The sequence below is a fragment of the Leptonychotes weddellii genome, chromosome 10 (assembly GCF_054177405.1).
Source record: "Leptonychotes weddellii isolate Sample4059 chromosome 10, ASM5417740v2, whole genome shotgun sequence".
In the NCBI taxonomy this organism is placed as follows: Eukaryota; Metazoa; Chordata; class Mammalia; order Carnivora; family Phocidae; genus Leptonychotes; species Leptonychotes weddellii.
Window position 1 is genome coordinate 9,448,825 of NC_138378.1, and position 12,584 is coordinate 9,461,408.

The 12,584-nt window shown below is 53.2% G+C and overlaps 1 protein-coding gene across 6 annotated transcripts in view; it reads left to right on the plus strand.

The window, feature by feature from the left end:
* Nucleotides 1-12,584, plus strand: part of NFATC2 (nuclear factor of activated T cells 2) — a 154,465-nt gene that overhangs the window by 108,428 nt on the left and 33,453 nt on the right. For all 6 annotated transcript variants that reach the window (XM_081832582.1, XM_081832578.1, XM_081832579.1 and 3 more), the window contains exons 7-9: nt 2,199-2,254; nt 2,650-2,776; nt 4,679-5,368. In XM_081832582.1, the coding sequence (XP_081688708.1) occupies nt 2,199-2,254; nt 2,650-2,776; nt 4,679-5,368 (873 nt within the window). The remainder of the gene's footprint in view (nt 1-2,198; nt 2,255-2,649; nt 2,777-4,678; nt 5,369-12,584) is intronic.

The window sequence follows — 12,584 nt, forward strand, 5'->3', positions numbered from 1 at the left end:
TTCCTTCTCTGGGCCTCAGTTTCCCCATCTGATGGTGTTGGGCTGGCTAATTCCTGAGGGTGGTCCCAAGCACCTGTGCACTGGAATTCTGTGGCTCGTAGTGGGTGGAGTTTTACTTATGTATACCCACCAGAGATGGACAAAAGGTGAAAGTGAAGGAGAAGGGCTCCCTCTCATTTCTCTTGGGTTCCTGGACCAGGAGAAGAGACTCCGTGAGAATCCTTTTCCTGGGGACATGCCTTTCATCAACTGCCATTTTGTGCTTCGCCTCTCACTCCTGGCATGAGTTGGGAAGAGAGCTGGGGATGGAGACTCTATGGACCCAGCTTGATATGTCCGGATCCCTTTTCCAGATGCTTCTCCCTTTCCTCCCAATTATGAGACTCCTGAAAACGGTCCATTCTTTTCAGAGTGGGTCAGAGTCCTATGGGGAAATGAACTGAACTGAAGGGACCCAGATATTATTGGTGACAGAACTCAGTTCAGCCAATGAGAGGCCCAGGAGGAGGTGGTGCACTGGATATCAACACATTATTGTTTATCGTCTGTTTCCTCGATTCTTTTATTACTTGATCTTCTGACTTAGAGCTTGCACTGCAGTTAGTGAATAAGAATGCCCTTCTTGACATGGACCCACGCCTCGCTTGTAACCACCACCTGAAAGACAGACATATGTCTCTGGTGGATGACTTTTGACCTGTCTTTGATAAAGGGGTGAGAATTTTCTCTGACTGGTTCTGTCCAGGGCCTTTCACATGGAAAGTACTGTGTCTTGATGACACAGTGTTGGATGTTGGGGAGATGGTGGTGACTCGAACTCGGTCCCTTCCATCATGGTGAGAGTTGGTACCTTGACCACATTTTCCCTCTTCCCTTTTGACAGAAACCCATGTCTCCCTTAATCATTTCAGGAGTCTAATAGAACTCTAAGGCCACGACTTGCAGACATACTCATTACTCAGGGCTCCAGCTAGCTCATTGCCTGTGTGTTGTTAAGATCATCTACACCGCATCAACTTTGGTAGCAATCACAGGACTTTATTATTATTTGGGGAAATATGTTCTATACTAGGAAGTTCAAATAATGCTTGGAAACCAGATTTCTTTGGGTGAACCTTAAGAGCCAAGCCTATAGATTCATATCTAACCTATCACCGAAGATGTTAATAGTTGTGCTTAAAGCAGGGGAGAGGGGTTCTGTGGCCAAATGTTGGGACTTGGTGCTTACCCCAGCCCACCTTGCAGAGTTACACTGCCTGTGAGCAGATTAAAGGCTCTGAGAAGTCCTGCAGTAAAGAAACCTATTTGACATTGACTCAGCATTTTCCAAATGCTTATTAGCTTTAGAATTTGTTTCCCACCCTCATAAACCCATTTAATATCCTTCAGAGCCAGCGTTCCACAAAGCACCCTGGAAACACTTGTGGAAATGATTTGTTTCAGCCGAAAACGGCCCAATGGCCAATGTAGGTGGTCAGAAAAAGAAATCTGTTATTTGCAAATGCAGAGTTTTATTTGACTCGTTGGCCCCAAACTGAGGAACTTGTGCTCTTCTCCAAGGAAGGAGAGTTCACTCCTGAGCAAAACCTCTCATCGATTCTTGTAATGAGTCATGTGAAATCCAGACCGTTGACTGGAAGGTGGGGGGTGGGTTCCTACGTTTCCACCCTCTCCAAGGGCTCAAGAGGTAGGGCATTGTTTCAGGCTCTTAGGGCGGAATATGTGAGCCACTTGTGTTCTCAGACAATCAAGAAGCCATGTCGGGGGCAGCAAGTGATCTGTAATAGGGCCCCTGTGACCGTCTTGGTGTGTGCAGGACACTTGGAAATAGTCTTTGGTTGAACAAAGCATATAGTGAAGTATCATGTATAACGGTCTATCTTTTTTTAAAGAAAGATACAAGAGACATTCAAACATAATAGCAGTGGGATGATGGGCAATTTCTGTTCTTTTCCTTTTCCTTGTTACCTACTGGTGCCCAGGTTCCTATTGTCGACGTACATTCCCATTAGAAAAAGAAATACACAAATATAAATAAAAATACACGTATGTTCAAATAGACACACATAACACAAACACACGCATACACCTTGCTGTACCTTGTATAAACCAAGATAAATATAAGTTGGTGAGTTTTGGTCTTAAATCTTTGGTTTCTAATAGTTCCTTCAAAGTGTGTCCTTTTTTAATTTTTCCAGATGGGCAGCAAATTTGGGAGATGGAAGCTACGGTGGATAAAGACAAGAGCCAGCCTGTAAGCACCTGGACGAGATGACTGAGCACCCTGTCATGTCCCCCTCCCACCTCCCTCATGTTCTCTTTCCTTCCTTTTTTCCTCCTTCATCCAAGTCCCAGGGCTTTGGAGCTAACAGGCACTCAGTAGGTATTGAATGGACACATCAGTTGAACATTTATTGAGCACCAGGCCCTCTGATTTGTAACTGTGGCATCGTGATAGACTTTGGGAGAATAAGTGGCAATCCTTTGTTCACCCACAGCTGGAAGGTCAAGTGCCTCTTAGAATCTCGCCTATAAACGTACAGAATGTGTCTTGACTCCTTTGAGAGGAGCTGGCCTGATGTGCTTGGGGCCTTGCTTAGGAATGTAGGCATTGTTGCAGTTAAGTTGATGATAGCTCCTTCCTTCCAGAACATGCTTTTTGTTGAGATCCCTGAGTATCGAAACAAGCACATCCGTGCATCGGTGAAGGTGAACTTCTACGTCATCAATGGGAAAAGAAAACGAAGTCAGCCTCAGCACTTTACCTACCACCCAGGTAAGAAATCTTCTCTGGAGGCCCCTTTGGTGTTGAGAGGTGAGGTAGGACATTGTCCTCAGGTGAGGACACATGAGGTCTGCTCCCAGCTGGGTGACCTTGGGCAGGTGACTCAACCTCTTGGAGCCTCCGTTTCCTCATCTGTCAAATGGCACCTTCCTTATAAGACTTAAAGAAATCAAATGCACATAATGTGCTTAGCACAGCGCACGGTAAGCAGATATGAATGATATTAGCTATTACTAATATTTTTCTTCTGCGGGGGGAGGCAGATGAGGAGGGAGGCATGCGTGGACTTGTTCAACAACATGACCTCTGTCCATGTCTTAGATTTGCTCCTGATCGGGGGACTGAACCCTCCCTGAAACTTGCAGGATCTGTAGTGGACCCCGCAGTGGGTAGTCTCTCTGCGGCCCTGTGGATTCCTGGGTAGATAGCCAGGCCAGGAGGTCTCATTCCCACAAAGTACTACAGTTCCCCAAGGCTGACACAGGCCTACCAGTCACATTTCCAGGACTGGAAACCTATAATCCGAGACTATCACCAAGAGTATAATTTCCACCCTGTGACAGCGTCACGTGGAGCCTCTCATGCCGGAAGCACGAGACCAAGGGGACCGTCCTGGAAGCCCAGGCTTGGTGGGGCTTGGCTTTGGTGGGGTGTGTCCAGAGGCTTGTCTGGTCTCTCTGGCCGTGGCACCATCTCAGGACTGACGTGATAAGCCGTGAGTGGCAGGGGCCTGCGGGGGCCCAAGACTATGGGAGACAAACTCTGGGAAGGTTCTAGACAGCAGCTCAGTGATCCTTGGGTTCTACGGCACTCTCACCTCATGCCTGTGGTCAGGAGGCCTCCCTGGGCCTGACGTTGGCCCCTGCCTGTCTGAGGCTGAACCTCCTTGCTGCCTCTACTCCTTGATGCCTGGCAATTCCCTGAACTTGATTAGCGTCCTGTCCCCACTACATTCGCTCCAGCGAGGAAACTGGGTCCTCAGCTCCTGGGGCTGGCAATGCTTTAGGAAAGGATGCTGGGGGAGAACAGGGTCTGGAGACCGTCCTAGGTGCGGAGATGAGCAGGTGTGTCCAGTGCTGGTGGGAAGATGATTATAGTAACAACAGCAAGCGCTGAGTGCTTACTGTATGCCAGTCTGTGTGCTAAGTACCTTTCACATGTCTCGTTTTATCTTCCTAATAACCCCATGGGGACAGGGGGTATGCTTGTTACTGCCAGGTAACAGATGGGGAAACTGAGGCCCAGGCCAGCAGGTCTCGTTTCCCCCAGAATGCTACAGAACTAAGGAGGTGGATCCACCCCCATTTGGTCATTTCCTGTTTCCTGAAAACCTCTGAGTGTCAGTTGAGCGCTAGGCGCTGTTTTAGGTGTTCAGGGACACAGCATTGAACAAAACAGACCAGGAAAAGTCCTCCCTTAGAGGAGCTGACGGTCCAGTGGGGGCGGGTTGTTCAGATAATAAGTAAGCACAGGAAAGATGCAGATTATTTCAGGTGGTGATAAACATTACCAAGGACAGCAAGCAGGGAAGGGGGACGGGAGCCGCTAGGGCAGAAGAGAGGGGGGTACATAATTTTCAGTCAAGCCTTCCTCTCTGAGCTCTGCCCCTGGGAAAAGCCCGAGAACGTCCCAGGGCTGAGACAGACCTACCAGCCGTCTCTCCGCTATTGGAAAGACCTACGGTTCACGATCATCGTCCGGGGTCAGATTTCTCCCTACAACAGTTACACGGGGAGGCTCTCGTCCGAGGCTAAGACATGACGGAGCCCAAGTGTCTGCTCCCACCTCCCGGGACTCCCGAGGCCACGTTCCCAGCCACAGCCCACTAATCCTCTGCGCACCCCCCGGGGCTCACTAAGAAGGGTGCGCCCCGTGTGCTTCTCTCTCTCCCAGTCCCAGCCATCAAGACGGAGCCCACCGATGAATATGACCCCACCTTGATCTGCAGCCCCGCCCACGGGGGCCTGGGCAGCCAGCCTTACTACCCGCCACACCCGATGGTGGCTGAGTCGCCCTCCTGCCTCGTGGCCACCATGGCACCCTGCCAGCAGTTCCGCTCGGGGCTCTCGTCCCCCGACGCCCGCTACCAGCAGCAGAACCCGGCGGCTGTCCTCTATCAGCGGAGCAAGAGCCTGAGCCCCAGCCTGCTGGGCTACCAGCAGCCGGCCCTCATGGCCGCCCCCCTGGCCCTGGCGGACGCCCACCGCTCCGTGCTGGTGCACGCCGGCTCCCAGGGCCAGAGCTCCACCCTGCTCCACTCCTCCCCGGCCAACCAGCAGGCCTCGCCGGTGATCCACTACTCGCCCACCAACCAGCCGCTGCGCTGCGGCAGCCACCAAGAATTCCAGCACATCATGTACTGCGAGAACTTCGCGCCGGGCCCCGCCAGGCCCGGCCCGCCCCCCGTCAGTCAAGGCCAGAGGCTGAGCCCGGGGTCCTACCCCACGGTCATTCAGCAGCAGAATGCCACCAGCCAAAGAGCCGCCAAAAATGGACCCCCAGTCAGTGACCAAAAGGAAGTATTACCCGCAGGAGTGACAATTAAACAGGAGCAGAACTTGGACCAGACCTACTTGGATGATGGTAAGACGCTTGCTTTTTCTTGTTGCCCGTAAGGACGGGGCCCCCGAAGCATTCCCCGCCCCCCCAGCTCCCCTAGCAAGTTCACTGTGTGGCCTGGGTGTCTTCCTTCACCCCTTTGGGCCTCCGTGTCCCCCTCTTTAATTTAAGGGGGTTGAAGAAGAGAACCTTTTAATGCCTCACCCGACCCTGTGCCCAAATCCTTTCCCAGCAGGACTTTTGGGGCGGCTGGTAAGAGGTTTAGATTTCGCTACAACCAGTGCAACAGAAAGAGCAAATGAGGGCAGTTCTGGCCGAAGGAGTGTCCCCAGGGTCATGAACTGGGGCGGTTTAACCGCTTCCACTGTCTTTGCATTGCCAAGTAGAGACCAAGAATAGACCAACCGAAAGGAAGGAAAGGAAGGAAGGCGAACCTTTTATTCCTGGAGAGAGAAAAAAAAGTCCTGCTTGCTAGCCCTCTTTTGTGTATCTGGGGGAGGGGGAGTGGAGAGAGGGAAGGAGCAAGCTCGCTGAAAAGTGGAGCATGAATGGGGGGCTTGCAGGCAGGCTCGGGGCATATCTGTGCCGTGGAGCCGCGGAACAGAGAGGCGCATTGACGGGAGGGAAACAGCGGGCTTCCGTTGTGGTGAGCCGGGCTGCTGGGGTGGTTGGGCCAAAGGAAAAGACTCAGGGCGGCTTTGTGTGAGTCTGTAGGTGCCTGAGTTTGTGGGCGCTGGTGGCGGGGGCCGGGAGGGGGGACCAGCAGCTGGAGGGTCGTCTTGGCGGAGTGGCTCTGTCTGTGACGGTGGTCTGTGATCTCAGGAAGGAGGGGCCCGCTGTGCTAGAGGACTCACCTGGGATCAGCCAGGTGCCGCTGCAGGACAGAGAGGGCGGGGCCGGCGGAGCTGCCCCCCGCCCCGCCCCTGGGGGGCGGCGCCAGAGAAAGGAAAACAGGTGGTGTGAGTTTCTTAGTAGAAGGAAAACCTGCACCCCTGGCTGCCATCCGCAGCTCCAGCTTCACCTTTTATAGGCAGCAGCAAGTGATATACTCCGAAACGTCAATTACTTCAGAAAATTTACTCTTGGGAACCCAGCCAAGAAATAGGAAGTAAAGCCAAAAGCTTCCAAATGGCCACAGCAGTTATCATAAAAACCAGATACTGAGTATCCCACACTTCGGTGGCAGGAATCCTCTGGTACTTACTCAGGCAGAGACTGTTGACTTTTACTTTTTGCGAAGTTTTGACAATCTGGGTGATCTGGGGGTTCCGGGATTTCTGGTAGTTTCTACATCCTCTCTCTAGTAAAACTACTGATCAACAGACTTCCCCCAAGGCACATCAAGCAAAGATGTCTTGGGCCACTTAGTATAGAGTCAAACTGTCCTTGCAAGGCTGACCTCAGGGTGTTGCTGTGTTAATAATTGATCTGTCTCATCCTGAATATTCAGACACAGGTTGAGTTAGGGTCACTGTGCTCGGTTTTAAAAGGGAGACCCACGTGCCATCCATCCTCGAACAATTTACACTCCAGATGGTGAAGATAAAATTTTGGTTGCTTATTTGAAAGGGAGCTATCTTGTAGAAAATCCATTTCATGCATAATGCCAAATGCAAGCGGATAAATGAAATGTGGCTGTAACCAGACCTCTCTCCACGCACGAGCTTGGGGGATGTGTCAGGGATGAGGTGCTTTCTAAAAAAAATGTCTGAGCAGGCCCAGGTAACTTTCCCCAGCTGACTCTGTGTCTGGTGGTTGGTTTGGTCTCCCCGAGCTAGATGTGTGCCGGCCCCTCCCACCTGTCTGTCATTCCACATTAAAGACAAACGGTGAGGGTCTCTGTTAGAGATGGCGAGTTAGTCCGTGCCCTGGTTCTTAGGGATTTATCAGTATCCAGATGGTCATGACTCACCTTCGAGGGTCTGTCATGGCCCCAGACCCACAGAAGTGCTTTCTGTGTTCACAGAAGCCTGAGTTGCGGACCAAGCAGCTGAGGATAGGGACCCTTTAGGGCGTCCTAAATGCCTTTCTGAACACAGGCAGGTTCTAAGTCATGGTGGAAGTGAGCTCTTGGCAGGTCAGTCACATGAGTCAGCCCTAAGGATGTCTCGGAGAACTGAGTGCAGTGAAATTGCTTCTCCTGATGGAGCCTTTTCTTGAATACTTTCTGCACAAGCCCAACTCCATGGGATTTTAGGAGATATTCTCTGAAGTGAGGGTTCCATGGCTTAAAAAGGTAAAAAAAAAAAAAAAAAAAAAAGAATCTGTAAAACCAAGTTTTAAAAAACTTGTTTACTGCAGGACTTCTCAGTGCCTTTACTGCACTCATGGACGTTATCAATCTCTAAAATGAGAGATGTAGCCCTTTCTAGAATTACTCAGTCACACGTAAGAGAACGTGCAACTCCAGGGGATGCTGGTCCCACTGCATTTTATTATTCTCGCTGTGAATGGAATCCTAGAGTGGTACAACATAGGCAGACCTGGAACCTCGGTTCCCCAACATTCTGGGGAAATAACCTTGAGGGAGGTGTTCAGAAGCCCAGTACTGCCCCCAGCCCATACGCCTGTATTCATGCTTCTGAGTTCTTTGGCTTCACGTGGGGCCAGAGCAGGACAAGGCAAGAGAGTAATTTCTACCTGTGTGGCTTCCAAAGGGCAGCAAGGTGGCTGCTGGGTAGATGTTCAGTACTTGACCGGCAGTGTCCCCAAGCCTCTGTACAACCCAGGACCAGCCAGTGTGGCCAGCTGTGCCCCGTGTAAGCCCCAAACATCACTGCCCCTGCGGCTCCCAGGAAGAGGCGTGTGCCCTTTGGTCTCCCGACCGCCGAGATCTCAGACCCCTCCAACGGAACATGCTTGGATTCCACCGTTGGCTTCGTGGATGTGAGATTCAGACTTCTCAGTTGACTTCTGACAGGCAAACTGGAAATCCCTGAGTCATTTCTCTGGTCCGGTTGGGAGACATCCTGGGTTGGGAAGCTCCTTTTCTGTGCCTTTCATGGATTACGCCAAGGGGGCCCTGCCCACGAAAGCCGTATCTGGCTGCCCAACCAGGAATCGGCATGTGCTTCCGGTGTGCGGGGATTTCTCCCATGCCCTTCATGGGCCTTCAGATTCGGGCAGAGTGTGCTTTCCTTGGAAAGTTCGAGAGAGCGGGCTTAAGTGTTTTGAGGGTCAAGGGAAGGTTCCTCGAGCTGGAAAAGGAAGGGGTCACCAGACTCAGGTCCAAACGTAACAAATCATCTTTGAAGTTGAACGGGCCACTTGACTGTGATCCCTGGAAGCCCCCACGTCTGGGTTTCTTTTCCTGACCCTTTGAGCATGGTCCAGAGGGTCCTGTCCGGGCGTTCCACCTGACTCTGTCACGTTGCATTCCTGCACATAGACCATGTGTCTGGGCCGCACTTTGTCTTGGAACTCCAAAATGCAGCTTCTGCTTTTTCCACTCCAAGGACTTGAGACATTTTCAAAAAGTCTCATTTTGAGCTGGCAACATAAGTGAGATTCCAGAGCCACGTGCATCCCCACCCCTTCCTCTCCCTACGCTCCTCTACCCACACCAGGCACTTTCCGTAGTTTTTCGGAAAGGTAGGCTTTGCACACGCACTCCCTTGTTTTTTCTCTGTCCTCTTGTCCCTACAACCTCCTTGTTCTGAAGTCCCCGGTTGTGCCTGGAAAACACCAGCAGTGAATGCATTCTTCCCTCCTTCCCTTCCTGCCTCCACCCTCTCTCTTGTTAGGCCTCCCTGCCGGTAGGCTTCCCTCCCTCCCTCTGTCCCCTCCATCCTGACCCTCCTGCCCTCCCCCTGCAGCTCCCTCCCCACCCCTAGCTAGTGGCTGGTTACCTACTCCGTGCCTGGCACTGTTCTGGGACCTGGGTACACCGGCGAACAAGTCAGATGAAGTCCTTGCTCGTGTGGGGTAATTTTTCAGGGAAGGAGATAGACATTAGTATGTAAGGTAATAAGCATATTTCAGACAGTGATAAAAGGCCATGAGGGAAATGGCGCAAGGTTAGGAGCGAGAGTGCGGCCGGGTGGGGGTGGTGTTGGCCCCTGAGACCCAGTGCACAGAAAGGCTGCTGTGGGGAGGTGGGGACAGCGCTGGCGGGTTTTTGTCAGTGCAGTGTGATTTGATTTACCTTTTAAAAAGATGACTCTGACTGTGTTTGGAAAATGGACCACTGGGAGGCAACAGTCGGCCAACAGGGGCTTTACTTTGTTTCAGACAAAGCCAGATACAAAGAGTGAGAATCCGGCAGCGGGCGGATTACGGAGGGGTGACACGTTTTACAGAAGGTTGCCTGACGCGTCCTCTCGCTAGTGCGATTATATAAAATGTGACTGGGATTGTCACAACGGGACTAGTTCACAAGTAGCTCTTGGATTGCCGCTGCCCGGAGCGATGGGGGGCGGGTGGCCGTGCCTCCTCGGCCCAGGGCCCTTGGAGCCGGCAGGTAGGGAGGGGGTGTGCCGCACAGGCCCAGGCAGGGGAGAGGCATGGACAGGCTCCGGCCGGGGCCACCGATGGCACAGTCTCTGCAGAACCAGGGGCTCTCGGGTCATCGGGCCATCTCACCGCAGGCTCTGCGTGGCGGGCCTATGCCATCCGCCTTGAGGTTCAGCCACAGACGAGAGGACCAGGGACGGGGGAGGCTTGGGACTCTCCAAGGAGTTCCTCGATCCCATTCTGGAAATGTCTTGGGGAGAAAGGATGTGGTCTCGGTGACGCTGGAGCATCCGCCAGTGGCTCGGGAGGATGGCAGATAGTGTGAGCGTTCCTACACGTGTGAAGAGCAGAGACCAGTCTGGTTTTGGCTCTGCGTCTCTGGTCTTCGTGTGAACTACTTAAAAAAAATCATTTATTGTAATACATTGAATGAATTTGAGTATCTCTCTGCATATTTCAGTATCGAGATACGCGCACATTCAGAAATGAGTCGCGTGCTCCGATTACCACCTGGACCATGCATGACATGGAATCATGGTAGCATCCCAGCAGCCCCCATGGGTCCCCCCTCCTCTGTCCCATCACACAGCATGGTCACTCTCCCGGGCCCTAACCCCAGAGATTTGTTTTGCCTTTCTGTAGAGAAGGACGTCATGCAATGGTGCTCATGTGTGTCGGCTTCTTTCCATCAACCGCGGGCCTGGGCGATCCGGAGGTACCGTTGGGTGCAGTTGGGGTTCGTTCATCTCGTTGTTGTGGATCGTTCCACTGAGGGACCATCCTGTCGTCTCTGCACCCATGTTTCTGTCGATGGACATTTGGCTCATTTCCAGTTTTATGAATAAAATTTCTGTGAATTCTTCTTTGGGTGCCCAGACACGCGGTCAGGAGTAGACCCCTGCCAGACACTCTTCCCAAGTGGTTGTGCCAGTTTATCCGCCCACGGCAGGCACGGGCGGCACAGGAGGTCGTCCGAAGCGTGGTTCGTGCTACTTGGGGTCTGCCCTCACTGCTGATGAACATGCCTGGTGGTGGGGGGTCCAGCCTGCAGACCCCGGACACACCAGGTGGGTTGGGTCTCAGCTACCAACACTCTCCCGGCCTCTGTTTTCTCACTCGTGAAAACTCCACCTGTCACTCGGATACTCAAACTGCAAAAGATGCACGAAGATTTGAACTTGGAGTTGCCAGCCAAGGACATAAGACTCCTGAAAGATGTCCAGCGCTCACTCTTGGCTCCCTTAATCACAGTCGTGATGATCACAGTAGCTCTGCTTCCCTTCAAGTTTCTCGTGGCGCCATCTCCAGGCTTACCTGTATCTTGGCCCCTGTGGCCTTTTTTGGTTTGACAAGAATATGCAAAAAGCAAGTAGGATAAGCCTTAGGAGAAAGCACAGATCTGTGACCGGTTTTCCGGCAGCAAAGAAACACTGTAGATGCTCTGTTCACCTCGGGGGCCAACACAGTCCCAAGTTTCACGGTCCCAAGCTCCCCCCTCCACACCCAGGGAAAGACCTGGCAGGGAAGGTGAGCACTGCTGGCCTGGCCCAGGGAGGTCAGGTGGCCGCCGACAGCTTCCTTTCTCCCCTTGGAAGAGCCACTCGGGCACGGTGGGAAGGGCTGCCCGCACCCCTGTGGAATCCTCCATGGAGGTGGCTGCTTAGGGCTGGCAGGACGCGCAGGGCCGAAGGGTCAGCGCCCCCCCTGCAGAAACCGTGCAAGGCGGTGGCCTGCTCTCATGCCTTCTGTGTTCTGCGTCTTGTTTTCATCCTCCCCTTGCCTTGCGTCCAGTTGTCAGTGTTTACTCAGCGTGACTCCCTGTGACGTGAGACACCAGCTTTGAGTGTCCGCTCCACCGCAGACTTGTGCCCTCGGGCGGGTGACTGCCTGGCTGTGCCCCCACCTCCCTGTCTATCCCGTGGACACGATCCCCCCTCCTCCCTGCCGGGGCTGCCGTGAGAAGTGAGTGGATACGTGCTAGAAGGGTGCTTGGCGCAAAGTAACGCTCCATAAACGTTAGCGGCTGGTTTTGTTTAGGAGCTTAGCAGACTTCTTGCAGGACACGGCTTACATTTTTAAAAAGTGTGTTTGCAGAGGAAAATAAAAAATTGGCTATTTTGGTCTTTGGGGATGAGGACCCTTAGTCCCTGTCCCCTCACATGACATGGGCTCAGGGGGCCCTTCCCAGGCTCCCTTCTGGGGACCTCGGGATGTTTGCCTGCACGAGGAGATATGCCAGCTGCCCGAGGACTGCTGGAAAGGCCAGTTAGCGTGGCCCCCGCTGTGCTCCCCTGGCAGAGCGTGGACCAGCGGCCCAAGTTTTGCTAGTCGTGCCATTGGCAGAGGGGCCGCGGGAGTCGGAAGCTGGACCCACCAGCACGTGAGAACCCGGCCAGGGAAGAATGGACAGAGGGATGCGCAGGAAGGGGGGAGGGAGCTGAGGGGGCCTGGCACAGCTTTGTTCAGCAGGTCAGGAATCTTTCCTGGGGCTGCCCAGTGCCCACGGCAAGCCTGTGACAAAGCAGCTCCTGTAGGGGAGGGGAGAGGTGTGCACAGCCCACGGTCAGCCTGGGGCTGCCGCGTCGGCCCCCGGAGGGCTGGGGGAAACACGGGGATCGTGGATTCTAGTGAGGACCAAGCAGCGCGGTTGCCTGGAGGGACGCCTCGAGAGTCGGCTTCCGGTGCCTGTGGATCAGGGCGGTGCTGTTCACCAGAAACCAAAGCCAAGTTTAATTCACATGGCCGCCCTTAGTGGGCGCCAACAGAGTCCCGCCCTGGCTGAGGTCTT